This window comes from Schistocerca americana, chromosome 4, assembly GCF_021461395.2.
Source record: "Schistocerca americana isolate TAMUIC-IGC-003095 chromosome 4, iqSchAmer2.1, whole genome shotgun sequence".
Taxonomy (NCBI): domain Eukaryota; kingdom Metazoa; phylum Arthropoda; class Insecta; order Orthoptera; family Acrididae; genus Schistocerca; species Schistocerca americana.
In genome coordinates, this window is record NC_060122.1 from 441985328 (window position 1) to 442008829 (window position 23502).

Here is a 23502-nt window from a genome sequence, read left to right on the forward strand (position 1 = left end):
ATAGATACACTCGGTTCAATTATTTTGTTGCAGGTGCGTCTTTCTTGCGTTCGCTTTCAAATCCACAGTACTTCAGACCACTTGTGCGTCAAGTGTAACTGGAACTTGTCACGCTTCTCCACGTCCTAATATGTTTTCCGGTTGAATTCTAGTTTTGTAATGTAAATCCCGTTCTTGTAACTGCTTCTTCAACTTTATTTCCTAATAAAAATAGATTACGAGGCATTACTAAAAGCCATTATTATTGACAGTTGTACCTTTGCAAACCTTTAGTTTGAGAGGAAGGCACAATCCACCAGTAATGAGTGCTAATGGTGAAACTTCTTAATTTAATTCTGAAACTGCTGAGTGAAACTGAACGTGCTGTCTCTTTGCTATTTTTTTATCATTTCTTTTCTGACCTACAGAATAATTCCTGACAAATACAGCTAAAACTTATTCATTTATTAGCCACAACATTCTAGGATAACGCAATCTGACTATTAATTAACACAAAAGAATGGCCCTGAATTAGAAGAAATCCTAACAACAACCCATACATTTCATAAGTCACTTACCTCACAGAAAATCTTCATGACACGAAAATCTTCATGACACAGCAAGTATACAGCCACCCAAATAAAAAGATTCTAACTACTGTAGTCTCTAACTACTAATAGGCATGTAGTTAGCAAAGGAAAGATTTTATTCCAGAGAAAACAATGTATTTAGCTGATTTTACCTTAATCATGTAACATCCAGTTCGAAAAATTATGTAATCGTCAATAATTCCAATACCCACATTTTACAATCCACGTCCAACCAAATTAAATTTCCATGACGGACGCACGTCCAGATTGTCCGCTCGCGCTAACAATGCTTCTAACCTCCATCACTGCTAACCATTAACTACCAAACTCCATCACTCATATTAACTTCTAACTGCGGGCCCGAACAGATACAGAGTCTCTGGCGCTGTCAGTGATATTAATGAAATCTAAAGCGCTAAAGCGCTGCCAACATACAAACATATAAACAGGCTACTTATAATGGTATTATTCTTGAGCCACAAGTCTTGCATTAAGTATTCCTTCATTGCCCTATTTCGTTACGTTGTTTCACATAATCTGGCAAGTATAAAGGGTGTCCCGGGACAAGTCGACAGTACTCAGGGATACGACGGAATAATCATTCGAAGCAAAAATTTTTCGAAACATGGGTTCTAAAATGCAGGCCTTAAGAGACATGACGACTTCTCCATCTTTGATAATGTGAAACAAATCTCTTCTACTGCAAGCTCTTTCATTTCCATATTTTGGGAGGAGTCTAGTGAACTGGGTTCTGATATGCAGTCCTTTAGAGCTAGGATCACTTGTTCTGTAGAAGATATTTATTTCACAGCAACGAAGATGAACAAGTGTTCTTAGTTCATAAGGTACGCACTTTAGAGCCTATGTTTAGTGGACATTTTTGTTGTTGTTTTGTGCCACACTACCATCTCCCAAAATACGGAAAGCAAAAAGCTCGCAATAGAATAAATTTGTTTCATGCAGTCGAAGATGAAGAAGTGCTCGTAGTTCTTAATGTATGCATTTTAGATCCCATGTTTACTAGACTTTTTGCTTAGAATGTACCTTCCTGTCATATCCATGAATATTCGTCATTCTACCCTAGGCACCCTGCATAACATATGAAAACTAACTTAGAGGTCTGCACTCGTCATTCGTTTTTTATAATATAACTGATAAGACTTTTTTGTGTGGAAGTAAGGCACATGGCAACACTTTCGATATTCTTGAGAGACCATCAGACGTTGTTACCTCAGTAGCCAGGGAGATAACCTTCGAGTACTCTTCTCTGCTACTCATGCATCATCGTTCAGCGAGGAAACTTGGTGTGCTAGAGGTAGCACAACATGCGTTTATGAAACGAGGTACGACTTATGGGCCTACGTTGAGTTCGCTAAGGAGCAGGATGTTGTATCTGATGCTCCATACTCCACTCTTCGTCGAGTTGCGGTTCATTAGGTTAGATCGCAATTATTATAAAGTTTTTGCTGGAACTTAAATCATTTGCAGGGGGATTAGAAAGTCATTAATTGCTTTACTTTTCAACTTCTTCTCTGATTACGTTTGGATTATACTTCTATCACTTGCAAATAAAAAAAAAGGTATCAACATTTACGAGGTACATTCAATATGGTGTCACTGACGTAAATTAGGAAGATAATTGATTCGTGGGTGGAAACCTGAGATTAAGTGTCCCAGTTAGCTGCAAGTACATTTCCTGTTATCTCACATTCTAAAGCAACTTTTCGTTTCCTACTACGTAAATAAGAGCTAAACCAGCGGCATGTCTTATCGCAATTTCCTAACGCTGGAATCTGTTTAGCAATTCAGTATTAAAGTCGAAATTCTTTGTTAAATAACAAAGGATATTAATCGCCATAATAATTTTATCAAAAATGTTTCCTTCCTTCAGATAACGAATGATTTAATTGTCTTGATTACTGATGAGTAGTTACTAAGGAAAAACTGTGGATGTCTTCATTAAATGCGAATACCAAAGTAAGTAAGTATCCTCTTTTACAGTCCCCCTTCACAAATTTTTGTGACATGACATTTTCCCTTAGATGACGAAGTCGTCTACGATTCCTTTATTACTGAGAGATGTAACGAATATACTGGGAAAGTCACACCTGAAATGTTAAGCTGTGTAAGCAATTAAATACAATGCGGATAGTGAACGAAGGGGAGTTCTGCTGCGCACATAGAATTTCCGTGTTCCCTTAAGGTAACTTCTAGGTCACATCATCCCCAACCAGTCTGTTCGCCGGCCGGTGTGGCAGAGCGGTTCTAGGCGCTTCAGTCTGGAACCGCGCGACCGCTACGGTCGCAGGTTCGAATTCTGCCTCGGGCATGGATGTGTATTATGTCCGTAGGTTAGTTATGTTTAAGTAGTTCTAAGTTCTAGGGGACTGATGACCTGAGATGTTAAGTCCCATAGTGCTCAGAGCCATTTGAACCATTTGAGCCAGTCTGTTCGCCCTTCAGGGGTTAAGAGAGGATGTAGTGTTGTGGGGGTAACTACAAAATCGAGTCAGATTTACAGAGAATTTCACAGTATGAGATCAATTAACAGTGTGGCATTGCATCCCGTCTCCCGACTCCCTACCCCACAGTGGACTTGATTGCATTGCATTGGTTCGGCTGAGAATGGGTGATCAAATCATTCACTCGAATTGTCCAAAACCAACGACGAGCCTCTGCAGCCAGGTGACATAGTGCATTGTCACCCAGTAAAATTCCGTCGCTGTTTGGGAACATGAAGTCCATGAATGGCTGCAAATGGTCTAAGTAGCCGAACATAACCATTTCCAGCCAATGACTGGTTCAGTTGGACCATAGGACCCAGTCTATTCGACGTAAACAAAGACCACACCATTATGGAGTCACCACCATTTTGCACAGTGCCTTGTTGGCTACTTGGGTACCGAGCGAGAGGTGGCGCAGTGGCTAACACACTCGACTCGCATTCGGGAGGACTATAGTTGAAACCCGCGTCCGGTCATCCTGATTTAGGTTTTCCGTGATTTCCCTAAATTGCTTCAAAAAAATGCAGGAATAGTTCCTCTGAAAGGGCACGGCAGGCTTCCTTCCCCGTCCTACCCTAATCCGATGGGACCGATGACCTCGCTGTTTGGCCCCCTCCCTTAAATCAATCAACCAGTCCATGGTCTCGTGGGGTCTGTGCCATAGTCGAACCCTACCACCAGCTCTTACGAACTGAAGACGGGACACATCTGACCAGGCCACGGTTTTCCAGTCGTCTAGGGTCCAACTGTTATGGTCACGAGCACAGAAGAGGCGCTGCAGGCGATGTTCTGCTGAAAGGAAAGGCGCTCCCGTCCGTCTCTTCTGCCATAACCCATTAACGCCAAATTTCGCCCCATTGTCTTAACGCATACGTTCATCGTACGTCCCACATTGATTTCTTTGGTTATTTTCCGCAGTGTTGCTTGTCTCTTATCACTGACAACTCTACTCAAACGCCGCTGCACTTGGTCGTTAAGAGAAGGCCGTCAGCCACTGTGTTGTCCGTGGTGAGAAGTAATTCTTGAAATTTGGTATTCTCGGCACACTATTGATGCTAACGATTTCCGAAATGGAATGTGCCATGCGTTTAGCTCCAACTACCAGTCGGTGTCCAAAGTCAGTTAATTCCCGCCGTGTAGGCATACTCACGTCAGAAACCTTGTCACATGATTCACCAGCGTACAAATAACAGCTCCGTCAATGCACTGCCCTTTATACCTTATGTACGCGATACTACCGTCATCTGTATATGTGCATATCGCTATCCCATGACTTTTGCCACCTCATTGTATTTCCGACTCTCTCTTTCCAAGCATTAATCTCGACTGGCGAGGTCTGTTGGTTAATCGGATGTGGCATGTTAATTTTTAGGGGTGGCCAGATGCCCTTCCTGTCACCGCCGCATACCCCCTGGGAAGGAATCAGTTTACCCCAACTGTCTGCCTCTAGTGTAAGCCATGACCTAGTGCGAACGTGTTCAGATGTCTGCGAGCCGTGTAACTGAGGCGGAACGTGGGAACCAGCCCAGTATTCACCTAGTGGGATGTGGAAAACCACCAAAATACCACATCCAGACTAGCCAGTACACCGGCCCTCGTCTTTAATCCGCCGGGCAGATTCGATCCGGGGCCGGCGCGCCTACCCGAGTCCAGGAAGCAGCGCGTTGGCGCTCTCGGCTACTCTGCCGGGTCAGTGTATTTCCGACACTGAACCAGAGAAACTGGCGTGAGACTACAAGTCGCACTTGTATTACAGTCTACTGTTGCACGTGGCACAGTTGCTCAGTGTCGTCGATGGCGTGTTACAGACGGGCCATGTCGGCGGCGGGGCTGGAGCTGCTGACGAGGACGAGCCTCAGCCAGGTGGAGCAGAAGCCGCCCGACCTGCGCTCCTCCTTCGCGGCGCCCGTCAGCCTCGATGAGCGCTCCTGGTCCTGGAGGCACCTCAGGGTACGTCCACATCTCCAGTGTCCTAACACCACCATTCAGGTCGTCCAAACTACGACAGCAACAAGCGCTACAGTGGCGAAGTTCTTAGAAGATGACACGACAGAGGCATAGTTTGTTACCCACCCAGACACATAGTCATTATTGATTACACAGTCACATCCTCGTGTCTAAACGCACACGCACACACCCACAAGCACACACGCATACGCACACGCACACACACACACACACACACACACACACACACACACACACACACACACACACACACACACAGTTGCTGTCTGAAGTCTCGAGGTATCTTGTGGCGAACATCGTTTCAGATGTCCTTTTGCCCCATCTCAGAGCTCATGTAGCCAGAATCCAAACACTCTTAGCGATGCGCGCCGTGCGATAGAAATTACGCCACTTACTGCCCCGCTGATCTGATTAGTGGATTGAGCCGTCCAGGATTAACCCCTGCACTGCTACAACATAAATTAGTCTAAATAAGGGTCACCACTTTCGCTTTTATCTACCAGACGGGGTTAAAAATGCCTCCACTGATATTTCACTCATAAATACCCTTAGCAACGGAATTTCTTTTGGAAGACTCTCAGAGCCGACCGCTGGATTGGAAAACGAACATCACAAACAATCACAACACCGTCTTGGTTTCGTTTCTATTCTATCGCACCACTAATCTCTTTCATAAATAAATCAGGATTACAGTATACACAAAAAGGACCTGACTCCAAATTTCAACTAGAAGAAACGGAATTTATTATAGTCTAATAGAGCCCGCCAAGTCTCCATCGGTAGTTAACACCACCCAAATAGTTAAGGGCTCCACGCTCTAGTATGCTTGCTGTTCCTATACAGTCTGAGTACGCAAACTAAACCAACATATCTTAAAATCCGAAAAATGATTAAACCAATTGACACACCCGACGACGGGAACACACTAGCGAACGTTTCCGAACAGAACAACTTCATTGGTGCAATAAAATCTTGACAGGTTTCCCGCCGCATAAGATCGCAGTGTGAAAGGCTACTCTTTCTTTCCATCTTCTGGTGAAGTGTTGCTGTATCTCAAATGGTTCAAATGACTCTGAGCACTATGGGACTCAACTTCTGAGGTCATTAGTCCCCTAGAACTTAGAACTAATTAAACCTAACTAACCTAAGGACATCACACACATCCATGCCCGAGGCAGGATTCGAACCTGAGACCGAAGCGGTCTCGCGGTTCCAGACTGCAGCGCCTAGAACCGCACGGCCACTTCGGCCGGCTGCTGTATCTCAGTCCATCTTCTTTTGCAGGTATAAGCGGAGAGTATTTAAATCTCGCTAGGGCCGCTCCAAAAAAGTTTAACAGATACCCGGCTTACTGATTTATTTTTTACAGGCAACTCGTGCCCGCTGTCCAGCGTTGCACTAGGCGATGCAAATGTCTGCCCTATCCCGTCTCAATACTTCAAAACTGGTGACCAAGCTGCCCTGAGGTCAAACCCCTTATCTCGATATACAAGATTCTATGGCTCTCGTATCTCGATTGTCTCCTTAACAGTGCTGTCCCGGAAGCTATTAGTCGAGCAGACGACAAATATCTTTTCGAAATCGAACATTCACCGTTAATCTGTCTCAATCAGTGGAGACTTATTTTCCTGCCCGAGTATTAAGCTGCGTATATCTCCGATGCAACGCAGGGAGACACAGAGCTGCGTATGCCCGCTGTGAGATTTCCCACATTCGCTTGCGACAGCATCGTTGAGGAGACAATCCAGATAAGAGTGTCGACGAATCTTGTTAACCGAGATAAGGATTTTCCTCTTAATGTTGCTTGGCAATCAGCCTTTGAAGCCATAAGACGGGAGGGGCTCCAGTTTACTCGGCGCAGTGCAGCGGTGAACGGCAGCGATTTGCCAGCTACGTACCGGCCGCACCACCGTTAAACTGTTGGAGCAGCGGCCGTTGCGAGATTTAAATGCCCGCCACCAATACCTCTACAAGGAGACGAACTGCGATACACCGGCGCTTTGATAGAAAATGGAAAAGGACAGTAGCTTTTCCGAAACGTTCTTTCCCTATGCTGATCAAATCGCAGAAAACAGGCTTTCTAGTGCCACATAACAAACTTCGCTTCTGGTCAATAAACCTACAACACTATAAAACATATGGACCATGCCAAACACATGCAGGAGGCAGTCAAATGAAAATCGAACACCTGCTATGACGGGACCTTGTAACGGTTCCGTTCAAAAGTAATCACCACACGCGGTAAGATATTTATTCAATTGCCAGATGAGGCGAACAACTCCTGATTCGTAGAAATCGGTCGGCCGCTGACGGATCCACAGCCGCACTCAATCTTGCACTTTCTTGTCCAACTGAAAGTGACGTCCACACCGGTCTTTCTTCAAGTCGCCATAGATGTGAAAATCACACGGGGAAGGACCTGTGCTGTACGGACGATGCTGCAGCGTTTCCCAACCAAAGTGCTAAAGAGTAGCCTTCGTCCTGTTGGCAGCGTGGCGGAGGGCGTTATGGTGTTACAGGATGTCTCCGACCAACGGCATTCCTGAGCGTTTTGATTTTATGGCCCCTTGCAGTTTCTGCAAAGTTTCTTCACGGCGCCGCGCATTGCTGCATATAAGATACTTAATTTGTTCATGTAATATGAACGTTAATGTTAATACTTTGATTGCAACAGTAACTTGCTATCACTGGAAAAGCGTTTTCTACTGTATGAGGTCAACGGCAAATAAAGAATCTCAATTGATCGTGGTTCCACTCTCGAGGGCCCCTATAGTCGAACAACGAGGTCATCATGACCTCACCGGAAGTTGTGTGAACAGCTTTGGATTACTTTGGCGGGGGAGATGTGGACTGTTTACACTGTCAGCTTTGCCGTTTGCCCTCAGGCTGTCGGACGGAACCATACTGTTTCACAATAACGCCCGCTTCCACACTGTCAATCGGACGAAGAGTATGCTTCAGTGATTTGGTTTGGAAACACTGCAGCATCCTCCATACAGCCCGGATCTCTCATCGAGCGACTTTCATACCAGTGTGGACGTCGGTTTTCAGCCTGACGTGGAGGTGCAAGAGTGGACACGGTTATAGATCCGTAAGCGGCTGACCGCGTTCTACGAAACAGGAATCGATTGCCTCGTCTCCCAGTGGGACAAATGTTTCAACACAGGTGGTGATTATTTTTGACGGGAGCCATTTCATGGTGCCATTGTGGCGGATGTACTGTTTTCATTTGACTGCCTATCGTGTACTGTAGAAACTATTTTATATGTAACACGATCACATTTGTAACTTGCTACCTCGCACACATTATGGAAAATCAACATTGAACGGCTCCAGCATATTCTGCGATATCTGATGAACCGCGAAAAGAAATGTGCAACACGAGAAGCTGTTTATACGATGGCCGGCCGAAGTGGCCGAGCGGTTCTAGGCGCTACAGTCTGGAGCCGCGCGACCGCTACGGTCGCAGGTTCGAATCCTGCCTCGGGCATGGATGTGTGTGATGTTCTTAGGTTAGTTAGGTTTGAGTAGTTCTAAGTTCTAGGGGACTGATGACCACTGCAGTTAAGTCCCATAGTGCTCAGAGCCATTTGTTTATACGATGGGATTTTACATGTACTATCATGCTCACAAGTGTCCGAAAGACCTGAATTACATTACGCCTGATTTGTATGCAACCCACAAGAACGTAACTGTATTGCAAGCTCTCTAACTTCCTTCCGGTACAGTGGTTTGACTATACCAAATAATTACAACAACAGACCACTATAGAACTTTGCTCTGTATGCCAATCAATCCAGATGCAAATTGATACCACGATAATGAAAATATCAAGGGGCACGTTCTTAGAGATTGTAATCTCCCCCTCCTTCCTTCTTCCATCTGTTGTCCACATTAAACAATATCCAGTCCAAGTAATTAATAAGCAAGCTTGTATGAAGATTTTAGAGGAGCCAAGATTACAATAAACTTTCAAGTTTACTTAGCTTGTCATGTTGAGGTGGCTCCAGTCCTTCTTGTCTAGGGGTCTGATTCTTGAAGCTAAAAATATAACATCAGGTCCCTACGGTTGGTTTGAACTAAAAAAATTGGAAGATTGCAGAATTTTTTACTTAAATATATTTTCCTCTCATTTTCTCACATTTTAGCATCTGTGACAGTATTTTGATTTTTCACGTTATCAAAGCGGAAATTACATTGTTCGCACCTATCATACAAAAATAAGTCCGATCACGTCAGAAGCAAGCTTATGGTTCTCAGTGTCTGAGGAAATAACAATATTCCAAAGAGTTTACAATTTTTCTTAACAAATGAATTCCTACGACTTCTCGTTACATTATCAATTTCGATTATTATTTCATAAATGAATCCAGAAATAAACGCAGTAAAGAGTACAGGATTGCGTAACTAATAATAGAAATTTTAAGTGTGCAAATAATTCGTAATTTAAAAGGTTTCTGGAAAAAATCATTTTAACTTTACATTCGGAACTGGTACTTATTGATTACATCACCTAAAAAAAATATTTTATAGAGTAATTCCCTTTCATAAATTTTAGGTTGAAATATAACATTCTGTGTATAAAATTATATGAATGTTTTCAGAAAAGCAACTGAGATACTACCTACCTTTCCAAAATTCGAAAAACAATACTGGTATCGACAACTACTGTAGAGGAAAAGTAATACTAGAGGAGGATGCCCCGTTACAATATGTTACAGTCCTTAACGTTTGTAACTTATTACAATAAATAATGTTTCAACAAACAACTTTCAACTTGAATTTACATGACGAAATGTTTTTGACAGGACCAGGACTCCTATCCAACCATTCTCCCTGTTAACTGACCACGCAAGATTTTAAATATACTGCCCGTCACATGTCTGAACTTGCAATGACGTAGCGTAAGGTTTTGTGCTGGTCGGAGCTTCGAGCCCAGTAACTAATCGATTGTTAACTATGCACAATCAAATGTTAGATATCGAAACTTTTCACCAACAACGAGACGACTGAAACGCAGATAAAAAGCCTTACCGGTATTCGAATTCGACACTTATCGCCGTTGATTTCTACCCATGAAGAGACATTAAAGATCGATGTGTTACACGAGTGGTGAGATGTGCGTATGTTTGAACTGGAGACAGCGTGAAGAATAGTCCTGTACTGAGTCGGAGGCAAAGACACGCATATCATCGTTGTTGACTACATGCAAAGAGAAGTTACCTACGGATTTCTTTCTCACCAGTCGCTAGGAGTGGCATGCTCGACTCTGAATCAGACGCCAGTGTGAGTCCACAAAATGTAGTGTTATGCATCTGGAGGGACAAACAAGGTATTGTGAACTGCATCTCAGAGGTATTTCCATCGCAGTTGGCGTGTGTTGCTGACAGCTGAGACGTCTTGCGGTCGCCGTACAAGAAAAACGACCAAAGAAACTGCATCAGGTGTAGCAACGGGACGAGAACGCTCGTCGGCATTCTGCTGATTTCACGAAAGAACCAATCCAGGGGCTTGGCTGGAAAGCAATTCCTACAGCACTTATTGCTGTGACCTCGAAAGTTTACTTTTGTCGCTCCATATCGTACGTACACGAAGAAAATTTCTTATGGGCATATACGCATTATAAACTTTTACTGACAGCATTTTAATTTCTGAAGCTGTAGCTTTCTACAGGCATGAAATCCAAAAACTGCCTGAGCATCATCACACTGTTTTAGTTTATAAATATCTTCAACATTTCGCGGCCCTGTCAGCAACTGTGCAAATATTAATTTTAATAATTAACAGCCTCAGTTGCACCGTTTGACTAGAATTTACCTAGGTTTCAGTCGGGATAACCGAACCTTCTTCAGAATAACAGTAAGTACCGTTTGTCCATGGTGGACATTGTCAAGCTAAAACTATAAATCCATAAATTGTCCTCAGACATCCAGTACAGCACTCGTGGCTGCCGCATCGCGGTCGCGAAGTGGGGCCGAGGCAGTTCCAGATAAGTTTTATAGTCTGACGACAATTTATAGATGTTCAGTTTTAGCTTGACGACGTCCAATTTGGTCAAACAGTAGTTAGTGTTATTCTGAAGAATGTTAGGTTATCCCGACTGAAACCTAGGTAAATTCTAAGCAAACGGTGCAACTGAGGCTGTTAATGATTAAATTAAAATTAAGTTTTAGTTTATGTGAGAGAATATGTTGTTGATGATTAATTAGCTCATATGTTTTTATGTTACATTCAACATGCCGACAAGAAGCACTATAAAAACATACACTGATCTGATACAAACGAAATTCAACTTACCTCTACAATGTTTCTACCAAAGTCTAATTTAGTAAAACTGATTCAGATGGGGGGGGGGGGGGAGGAGATGGAGGCAAAGGCACTCGTTAAAGAGAGATGACATCATTTCTTGATCACGCCTTTATGCTTGTCATTCGGCTGTTGTGTACTTCCTGGATCCCGGCATGGAACCTGGGGAGAATAAGCTCGTCTTTCCTTAGTCCTGCCACATAGGTAGTGGTCTGGGCCGACAATGCTGTTTTCGAGGGCGAGTGGTTACTCCAGAATAGTGGTGTTTTCCAGCATATGTTGGAGATTAAATCTGAAAAGCGCTGGCAAGAGGCAGACCTTTAGTTACTGTTGTTAATGGGCCGGAAACGACTAACAAGAGTAATGACCATGTGTCTGTAGCTTTTAGCTCTATGCAAATCACTGAGCTGTTCTGACCGATCCAGTCTGCAGTTGCTGCTTCTCCAATTCTCCAATGACAACACAACACAACACAACACAACACATCCTGCTTCCTTTTATACTGGCGTCTTTGCCTCTCGTGACGTCTAGTGGTCAATTCCGCATTATAATGGGGTGTCCGGATACTGTTAATCAGATAGCATAGCATATTTGCTAATAACGATGCGCAGAAGTATGAAGTGGAACGATCACAGACACTACTGGCCATTAAAATTGCTACACCACAAAGATGACGTGCTACAGACGCGAAATTTAACCGACAGGAAGAAGATGCTATGATATCCGAATGATTAGCTTTCCAGAGCATTCACACAATGGTTGGCGCCGGTGGCAACACCTACAACGTGCTGACATGAGGAAAATTTCCAACCGATTTCTCATACACAAACAGCAGTTGACAGGCGTTGCCTGGTGAAACGTTGTTCTCATGCCTCGTGTGAGGAGGAGAAATGCATACCATCACGTTTCCGACTTTGATAAAGGTCGGGTTGTAGCCTATCGCGATTGCGGTTTATCGGATCGCGACATTGCTGCTCGCATTGGTCGAGATCCAATGACAGCTAGCAGAATATGGAATCGGTGGGTTCAGGAGGGTAATACGGAACGTCGTGCTGGATCCCAACGGCCTCGTATCACTAGCAGTCGAGATGACAGACATCTTATCCGCATGGCTGTAACGGCTCGTGCAGCCACATCTCGGTCCCTGAGTCAACAGATAGGGACGTTTGCAAGACAACAACCATCTGCTCGAACAGTTCGACAACGTTTTCAGCAGCATGGACTACCAGCTCGGAGACCATCGCTGCGGTTACCCTTGACGCTGCATCACAGACAGGGGCGCCTGCAATGGTGTACTCAACGACGAACCTGGGTGCACGAATGGCAAAACGTCATTTTTTCGGATGAATCCAGGTTCTGTTTACAGCATCATGATGGTCGGACCCGTGTTTGACGACATCGCGGTGAACGCACATTAGAAGCGTGTGTTCGCCATCGCCATACTGGCGTTTCACCCGGCGTGATGGTATGGGATGCCATTGGTTACACGTCTCGGTCACCTCTTGTTCGCATTGACGGCGCTTTGAACAGTGGACGTTACATTTCAGATGTGTTACGACCCGTGGCTCTACCCTTCATTCAGTCCCTGCGAAACCCTACATTTCAGCAGGATAATGCGCGACCTCATGTTGCAGGTCCTGTACGGGCATTTCTGGATACAGAAAATGTTCGACTACTGACCTGACCAGCACATTCTCCATATCTCTCACCAATTGAAAAAGTCTGGTCAATGGTGGCTCGTCTCAATACGCCAGTCGCTACTCTTGATGAACTGTGGTATCGCGTTGAAGCTGCATGGGCAACTGTACCTGTACACGCCATCCAAGCTCTGTTTGAGTCAATGCCCAGGGGTATAAAGGCCGCTATTATGGCCAGAGGTGGTTATTCTGGGTACTGATTTCTCAGGATCGATGCACCAAAATTGCTTGAAAATGTAATCACATGTCAGTTCTAGTATAATACATTTGCCCAATGAATACCCGTTTATCATCTGCATTTCTTCTTGGTGTAGCAATTTTAATGGCCAGTGGTGTATGTTCAGTTGTAGGTAAAGCAAATGTCGGGCTATGACTCATTGATAGGAAACTGAGAAACCGAAATCTGTCCACGAAAGAGATTCCAGATAACACATCTATGGCTCATTACTACACAATCGTATAAAAGGGCACGGCGATTGCTTAAACAGGACGGCGGTGCGAATTGTCGCAAGCTTGTTTAACTCGTGAGAGGTAACTTCCATACTACATAAAATACTGTAATATTTTAAGGAAAGACATTAAAATGCCAAGAAATACGAACGTCCTGACAGAGATTAATAATGCGGATAGCAAGATTATGTCTAACGGGGCAGCCAGTCAGAGTCCAAGATGCCACAACAATTAAACTAAATGACAACGTTGTGACTGATAATTCACAAGTTGAAAATACTTTTAAGAATCACTTCATAAATGTCGCAGAAAAAATATGAATAAATGGTTCAGTTGAAAATGCAACAGAACATATTAAAAATGTCATTCAACAAAACCTTAAGCAACTAGAAGTAGCACCGAAATCATTTACTCAAAATAATTATAAAAATTGTAAAAAACAAAATCTCTTTTGGAATTGATGGAATTTAAAATGTAATTCTGAAAATCTGTTACATAATAAGTAATGTACTTAGTGATATATGCAACACATCACTGGCAAAGGGAATTTTTTGACACAGGTTAAAATTTGCAATTGTTAAACCTCTTCACATGGAAGGTGACAAAAAACAGTTAACGTCCAATTTCCGTAATATTCAAAAAAGTAGTCTCGCACTTCAGAAGAAAAAGCTTACTTAGTATTTCGCAGTTTGGATTCCAGAAGGGATGCTCGACAGAGAGTTCGATTTATACATTCACTCATCAAATAGTACAAGCTGACGTCATGTAGTAAATCTTCAACAAGCTAGGCATTTTAAAAATTGCGCCGTCACAAAACATATATTCGCTAATGAAATTCGTCGTAAAGAGTCCTTCACAACTAGAGAAGAACAGTGAGGTCCATACACGGAACACTAGAGGGAGAAATGACCTTTATTACACATTGCTGTCAGTGGCTAAGAAGGGAATTTATCATGCACCAACGAAAAACTTTGATAATTTGCCCAATAACATAAAATTTCTGACAGTTAGCAAAGCAAATACTAAATCTAACCTGAAACCATTTCTCCTGGATAACTCCTCCTATTAAATGGACGAATTTCTGTTTAAAAACTAATATTCTATTTAAAAAAAGCAATAAATACACTTGTTTTTAGTATAGTTGTGTGACTAAGACTAAAAAGATAACGTTTTCATTAATGTTAACTCTAGTCATGTATACATACCCATTAAAGTGACTATTTCAACATCATTTCCAAAACTAATTGTTCAAATGATCTGTCATACATTTAACTAACTCAGTAATTTAAAAAATGTTGAATAACCTTAAGTGAAAGATGCTCGAAAAAAGACGTCTTACATCTTACATTATCAAGTTGGCTTACAAAACTTCAGGAACCGTCTTTCATAACAAAGATCTAAGAATATTCTTCAGCCCTGTCCTTACTATTTTGCAGAGATCTTGTAGATGTTGTTGTTGTGGTCTTCAGTCCTGAGACTGGTTTGATGCAGCTCTCCATGCTACACTATCCTGTGCAAGCTTCTTCATGTCCCAGTACCTACTGCAACCTACATCTTTCTGAATCTGCTTAGTGTATTCATCTCTTGGTCTCCCTCTACGATTTTTACCCTCCACGCTGCCCTCCAATACTAAATTGGTGATCCCTTGATGCCTCAGAACATGTCGTACCAACCGATCCCTTCTTCTAGTCAAGTTGTGCCACAAACTCCTCTTCTCCCCAATTCTATTGAGTACCTCCTCATTAGTTATGTGGTCTACCCATCTAATCTTCAGCATTCTTCTGTAGCACCACATTTCGAAAGCTTCTATTCTCTTCTTGTCTAAACTATTTATCGTCCCTGTTTCACTCCCATACATGGCTACACTCCATACAAATACTTTCAGAAACGACTTCCTAACACTTAAATCTATACTCGATGTTAACAAATTTCTCTTCTTCAGAAAGGCCTTCCTTGCCATTGCCAGTCTACATTTTATATCCTCTCTACTTCGACCATCATCAGTTATTTTGATCCCCAAATAGCAAAACTCATTTACTACTTTAAGCGTCTAATTTTCCTTATCTTGTAGATACAATACTCAAATAACAGCTTGCGCAGAGATACGTGTAGTCATTCTTCCCACTCTCCGTCTGTGTATAGAACGAGAAGGGACCTTATGTATGGTACAATAAAAATATCCTGTTCCAAGGAATTAGAGTGATTCAAAGAATGTAGTCGTCGGTATACACTGCGTGACAGAAAAACTGAAGAACCCGAAAGTGGAGGACGTAAGGCAAAACTTCACGGGTTGCGAGGATATATGACGTTGTTTCAGTGAATACATATTAGAGTCAAATTTACAAAGAACTTGGCTGTATGCGCTCACTTATTAGTTCGCGTTCCTCTCTCGCCTGTATGTGAACACTATTTCGGTTGGGTCGGGTGTGTCAAATCCATTACATCCTCTCCTGAGGGCAGGCTGACCCACAACCGTTATAACTGGTCCTTTATATCATGGATACTGGCACAGGGAAAAGGATGACTTCCGAGCCTATGCGACATACACTGAAGCGCCAAAGAAACTGGTGTAGGCTTGGCTATTCAAATACAGAGAAATGTAAAGAGGCAGAATAAGGCGCTGCGGTCGGCAACGGCTATATAAGGCAACAAGTGTCTGGCGCGTTTGTTAGATCGGTTACTGCTGCTACAATGGCAGATTATCAAGCTTTAAGTGAGTTTGAACGTGGTGCTATATTCATTGCACGAGCGATGTGACACAGCATCTCCGAGGTAGCGATGAAGTGAGAATTTTCCCGTACGACCATTTCACGAGTGTACCGTGAATCCGGTAAGACATCAGGTCTCCGACATAACTGCGACCGGAAAAACATCCTGCAAGAATGGGACCAACGACGACTGGAAGAAATCGTTCAGTGTGACAGAAGTGTAACCCTTCCGCAAATTGCTGCAGATTTTAATGCTGAGCCATCAACAAGTGTCAGCGTACGAATCATTCAACGAAACATCATTGATATGGGCTTTCGGAACTGAAGGCCCACTCGTGTACCCTTGATGACTGCACTACACAAAGCTTTACGCCTCGCCTGGGGTGTCAACGCCGACATTGGGCTGTTGATGACTGGAAATATCTTGCCTGGTCGGACGAGTCTCGTTTCAAATTGTATCCAGCGGATGGACGTGTACGGGTATGGAAACAACCTCATAAATCCGTGGTCACTGCATGTCAGCAGGGGACTGTTCGAGCTGGTGGTGGCTCAGTAAGGGTGTGGGGCGTGAGCAGTTGGAGTGATATGGGACCCCCGACACGTCTAGATAAAACACTGACAGGTGACACGTACTTAAGCATCTTGTCTGATCACCTGCATCCATTCGTGTCCATTGTGCTTTCCGACGGACGTGGTCAATTCCAGGAGGACAATTCGACACCCCACATGTCCAGATTTTCTTCAGAGTGGCTCCAGGAAAATTCTGAGTTCCTGGCCACCAGACTCCCCAGACATAAACATTACTGAGCATATCTGAGACAGCTTGCAACATGCCGTTCAGAAGAGATCTCCACCCCTCATATTCTTATGGATTTATGGACAGCCCTGCATGATTCATGGTTTCAGTTCCCTCCAGTACTACTTCAGACGTTAGTCGAGGCCGTGACACGTCGTGTTGCGGCACTTCTGCGTGCTTGCGAGGGCCCTACGCAATATTAGGCAGGTGTACAAGTTTCTTTGGTTCTTCAGTGTGTGTTCTATAGGGGACAGAATTGGCAATTTTGCTGGCCATTGCAGGACCTCAACATCATGTATACAATTCATAAATACGTGCCATGTGTGGACGAGCATTGTCCTGTTGAAAAATGGCACCACGATACTATCGTATGAGAGGTAACACATGAGGACGCAATATGCCACTGACGTGCCGTTGTGCCACCAGCATTCTGTCAATCACTACCAGCAGCGACCTGGTCATACACGATGTCTCCCCAGTGATGACGCCAGGACATTCCAGTGCATCTCCGACGATGGCCATTCGGGGTAGTGGCAGATCGCGATTCACCCCTGAACCCAGTGCGACGCCATTCTTCAGCACTCCATACTTCCCGGTCACGCTAGCACTCCGAACACAGCCGTTTGTGTTGGGTTAACGGGAGCCTACGTATGCGACGGTAATTCCCCAGTCTCACTGTTGTTACTCGCAGACCAATAGAGCGAGCTGACAAAAGATGTTGCAAGAAGTCAACTGCTTGTTCTCGGATAGCGGGTGCAGATCTGAAGGAATTTCAAGGTGCCTGGTTCACAGCACGCCGATTCTCGCTTCTGATGCTCAGGCGTGGTCGATCGGAATCTCACGTTCCCATGCACTCCAATATAGGGCCAATGACACATCCCAATGTCGCATAAATCTGCATATTGCGCGATTCGAGCAGAAGGCCGATTGGAAGCCCGCAGTGAAGTATCCTTTCAAACTCTGTCAGGTGCTGATAACGCTGTCTCACACGATACGCGGCAACTCCGTGCCCTTCACAGTGAGCACTCAATGTCTGACACTCTTCACGTCCCTTGAATAACCCGCCAGGCCTGGTAACAACACTAAACACAAGCAACACTAATACATTTTCTTGACCATCCTACCTCCTACAGAGAATTTACATAGCCGCTGATGGTGTGTTCGTGTACGAAGTTGCATAATGTCTTCTAGGTGCTCCACATTTTTTATCAGCCAGAGTACATGCAGAACCAATGGCCTTGCCGCAGTGGTAACACCGGTTCCCGTCACATCACCGACGTTAAGCGCTGTCGGGCTGGGCTAGCACTTGGATGGGTGACCATCCGGTCTGCCGAGCGCTGTTGGCAAGCGGGGTGCACTCAGCCCTTGTGAGGCAAACTGAGGGGCTACTTCATTAAAAAGTAGCGGCTCCGGTCTTGGAAACTGACATACGGCCGGGAGAGCGGTGTGCTGACCACATGCCCCTACATATCCGCATCCAGGGACGTTTACGGGCTGAGGATGACACGGCGGTCGGTCGGTACCGTTGTGGGCCTTCATGGCCTTTTCAGGAGGAGCTTTAGTTTTAGAGTACATGCAGATGTATTCCGCAGTTTTAATTTCCATCTGATTTCATATCGTTGAAACCGACATCGTGAGTTCTGACTGCTAGGAAGTCCTGAATCCTGTCACGAAGCTTGTCTGTTATTCCATAAGCACGCAATTTTTTGTTGAGCTATAGTGTCTTCCGAAAGTCAACGGACTCGGCATCAACAGCCTTGTAGTTAGCAACCGTCTTCTGGATCTCATGGATTGGAAACAACTTTATTCTCAGTTCGACGGATTTTCTTTGTCCAGAAAATTAAATCCCTCCAGCGTCGATTACCTTCTCAGCTGTGTATGTTCGTTGTAAGAGTCACAAAGAAGCAAATAACATCATAAACGTGCAACCACAATAATGACATAATGTACAGAGGGCTTCAAGCTCAGTTTCAGAAGGTCTTCGTAGAATCCATGATGATTTCCTGAGGAGCCAGCTACGGATTCGACGCTACAAGAATCTTCTGAGATTTCAATTTGATATGAGAGCTCGCATATCATTTGCATGCAGTGTCTAGCAGTTATGTCATTTAGTGGTATTTATGCCTGGTCATGTACCATGGACCTGCATCAATATACAATGAATGAATCCGAAGGTGGACCACCATAATATTAGCTGAAACTTCCTGGCAGATTAAAACTGTGTGCCAGACCAAGACTCGAACTCGGGACGTATGCCTTTCGTGGGCAAGTGCTCTACCATCTGAGCTACCCAAACACGACTCACGCCCCGTCCTCACAGGTTTACTTCTAGCAGTATCTCGTCTCCTACCTTCCAAACTTTACAGCAGCTCTCCTGCGAAACTTGCAGAACTAGCACACCTGAAAGAAAGGATATTGCGGAGACATGGCTTAGCCACAGCCTGAGGGATGTTTCCAGAATGAGATTTTCACTCTGCAGCGGAGTGAAAATCTTATTCTGGATAATATTAGCTGTGTCATCATAATTTTCTGGCCGATCACTGAATGTAGTTTTCTGGAATTTGTACAATCACTTTCAGCAGTCATCTCAATGATGCAACTTGAATTTACTTCGACGCCTCTGTACCTCTTAACAACGCTGACATTGGTTTAACACCTTTACTCACAAGGATTATGCGGGACATTATTTTTATCTTACATAACGCTGAGCATTTCGCCTTAAACACGCTTCGTTACTAATGAGTCTGAAAAGTTACTACGTGTATACTTGGCATCGAGAGAGGCAGCAACGCCTTCATCGGCTATCAAACACACTATGATCGCTGACATTAGTAAATAGTATAAATTTGTAAGCAAATATGAACCATTCAAACTTCAAAATTTGTGCTCTGTTTCAAGTTTTACTCATTTATCACCAGAGAAGAACTCCTCTACAACGTTGCTATTTGCTCGCTTCGCGAAAATCATGTTCTCAAAAGTGCGTTTTCCTTGTGAAAGCGGACCACTGCGGCGGACTTAATTTCGTAGGCACTCGAGCAGTGTATAATGCAGCATTTCGCGGAATTAGACATTCTGGAGCGTGAAGAGGCCCACAAGTGTTATGTACGCGCGGCGTAGAGCTTTAAAAATACCCTCCAATGTCCGACCAGCTGGCGGCTTTGGCGAGCCGACATCCGGGACACACGTCTCTCCACTTCTAAAATTGCGGGTCCGTCTTGCCTCTGAGTCAGCCGCGCTGCACCCGTCAATACAGAGAGGACCGGATAAGAGAAGAAAACACCGACTATTTCTAATAATAGTGAGATCCCTGCTACATAATTAGTTTGGTTTATCCTAATTTTATCATCAATAAACATCAAAATATAGTTTGGCATTGCAAATCGGTGGATAAGTGGGTGTCAGACTACAAATCAAAAGGTTTGGATTCAATCCAAAAAAGCGCCGAACTAAATTAACAGAGTACTCGATAAACTGTTGGTCCCCCAACAAATGGTCTGGTAAGTTAGGTCAAAGGACGCAGGAAGACAAGGACACACGACCTCCAATAGGACCATGGCTAAGTAAGTGCTTACATTAACTTTGAGGTTATGATAGGTTTAGTTAAAATTTGGGAAGGTTTAACATCTTTTGACGGAATACCTTTTTACCCAGTGGAGCGCGCTGGATACCGACACAATAACACCATAGTCTGGTTCAAAAATGGTTCAAATGGCTCTGAGCACTATGTGACTTAACATCTGAGGGCATCAGTCCCCTAGAACTTAGAACTACCTAAACCTAACTAACCTAAGGACATCACACACATCCATGCCCGAGGCAGGATTCGAACCTGCAACCGTAGCGGTCGCGCGGTTCCAGACTGGAGACCATAGTCTGGTTCATCTATTCGTCTTCATAGAGGAGATCGCTAACACTCGCTACTGCCATTGGTGGCGTTTCACCTGCAATTAATTGTTTTGGAATCCTAGTGGTGGGAAAATACTTCAGGACCAGAATATTGTCGTAAAGTGAGAAATGGTCGTGACGTACAGTTTAAGAGCACGGAGAACACCAGTATACTGGGTTGAAAAACTGTGACCCACCTGATAAACACTCGCTTTAAGAACCGTGAATTGGTCAAGGATCGTAATCGCTACATGAGGTACGTCTGAGGCACAGGTAACACATGGGCCTCTCATGGTGAGGCCGCCCGGAGTGGCCGAGCGGTTCTAGGCGCTACAATCTGGAACCGCGCGACCGTTACGGTTGCAGGTTCGAATCCTGCCTCGGGCATGGATGTGTGTGATGTCCTTAGGTTAGTTAGGTTTAAGTAGTTCTAAGTTCTAGGGGACTGATGACCTCAGCAGTTAAGTCCCATAGTGCTCAGAACCATTCGAAGCTCTCATGGTGAGATTGTGCTGCACGCGGCCTTGAGTGATAAGTTTTCGGAATGAGCACCATTTTACAGTGTGATCAGCTGGTGCATATTTCTGTACATGTTAGTACGTATGGGGTGCAGAACCCGGCAATCGTTTTCCCATTAGTTATTTGATGTTCCTCACATTTGTGTTAAGGCTTCGTTGATTTTACCAGTTGACACCAGATTCCGCAGACAACTCTCGAACATCGCAGAAATGCAGCCTCATATATAAAGAAGATCCCTCCCCACCCGCCCCGCCCCAACCACAGCCCCCCTGTCCCAGATTTTGCCCTAATTTCTTTTCATCATTACGGCGAAACGCCCATTACCCACTGACTAACTGGTTTCGTCATTATGCGCGATGGTTGCTGGAGAGCGTCACGTACCCACATGATACATCTACATCTACACTCCGCGAGCCACATTATGGTGTATGGCGGAGGGTACTTCTGGTACCATTATTATTTTCCTCCTCCTCTGTTCCATTCACGGGTGGTATGAGGGAAAACAGCTGTCTACAAACTTCCGCACGAGCCCTAATTTTTCTGATTTTCTGTTCGTGGTTATTTCGCGAGATGTATGTGGGATGAAGCAGTATATTGCCCGAACCTTCTTCGAAAGTATGCTGTCCAAATGTCAGCACTAGCCCTCTCCGTGGTAAACAACGGCTCTCTTTTAGTGATTCCCATTGGAGTTTGTTGAGCACCTCCGTAACGCTCTTGCGCCGATTATACGATCTCGTGATGAAACGCTACACTCTTCCTTGTATTTCCTCTCTCTCTCCCTCCCTCCCTCCCCCCTCCCTCCCTTCCTCCCTCCCTCCCTCCTTTGTGTTACTCATAATTAGTAAGGGTCCAAGACCGATGAATAACGCCAAAGATTTAGTCAGACAAGTGTTTTGTAAGCCAATTCTTTCATTGATGAAATACATTTCCTTAAGATTCTTCTAATGAATCTCAGTTTGGCCAATTAATTGTGTATACACCTCATCGAATGTCTTTGGAGCGACGACAACATGAACTAATAATGGCGTTAAACACGGTAAGGAAAAATAGTCCTACAGAGCCTTCTCGACATGGCGCTTTTCAGTCTCAGAGTTCTCGAACAAGCCATTTGGCGACGTGAAGTCATACGTTTACACAAACAATGGCATCTGGTACCTCCAATGCCTTGAGTTCATAAGCTGTATACGATTATTCCTCTTCCTCTGTCCGTGAAGACATGGAACGCCCTTACGACCGACGGCTGCACAAGAATATAACCAAAATTCGATAGACCACGTCTCAGGATCTGTGTCCGGCTTTGACGTACATCGTATCAGTAACTGCGTACCATTGCATGAGAAGAGGTTTAGGTAAAAGACTTGGAGATCAGATGAGTTTCGTGTAAACGAGGACGGATCAACTCATGATTTTCCTTCGAGCACGTAACAGCACAGCTTCATCAGAAAGATGGACTGCAGCTCCTCTTTCTGATATTACTACTCGGTGCGGCGTAATCTAATCGTTAATGCACCGGGCTCACATCTGAAGGCAGTTCTCGGGCAGCCATCAAGATTTAGGTTTCACCAGGTGTCTCTTGAAGGATTAATCCAAACGCTGAGATGGTTTCTTTGAAAGGGAGATGGTTTGTTTCCATGCCCAATCCGAGCCAGTACTCCAACTCATCAGCGTTAAATAATGGTTCCTCCCCTCTTACAAGTGCCCTTCGTGTTGTTTTGTATTATGCATCACATAGCTCAGAGATCCCCGACATCTCCTCACATTGAACAGGTAGGAGCCCCCTGTGAGGACGTAGATTTATCACAAACGGCATGTGGCAAATGTTCCACCCTCAGCACATACAATAGTCTATTTGCATCAGGACGACACTGAGAGTACATCCTAAGACGAAAAAAGACGATGTACTACGAAGGAATTATCCTAATGGAAAGGAAATCGGTAGATGTGTTGTATATGTGCAGATAAATGATTACAGTTTCAGAAAAATAGGATGATTTATTCAAGAGAAAGGCTTCTCAAACTGAGCAAGTCAATAACGCGTTGGTCCACCTCTGGCCCTTGCGCAAGCAGTTATTCGGCTCAGCGCATTGGTCGACGAAGTTG

General features: G+C 44.2%; 1 protein-coding gene across 1 annotated transcript in view; it reads left to right on the forward strand.

The window, feature by feature from the left end:
- The first annotated feature begins 4888 nt into the window (after window positions 1-4888).
- LOC124613534 (adenylate cyclase type 2-like) overlaps window positions 4889-23502 on the forward strand; it is a 283418-nt gene continuing 264804 nt past the window's right edge. Inside the window, exon 1 of the mRNA XM_047142245.1 lies at window positions 4889-5023. Coding sequence (XP_046998201.1) covers window positions 4889-5023 — 135 coding nt within the window. The remainder of the gene's footprint in view (window positions 5024-23502) is intronic.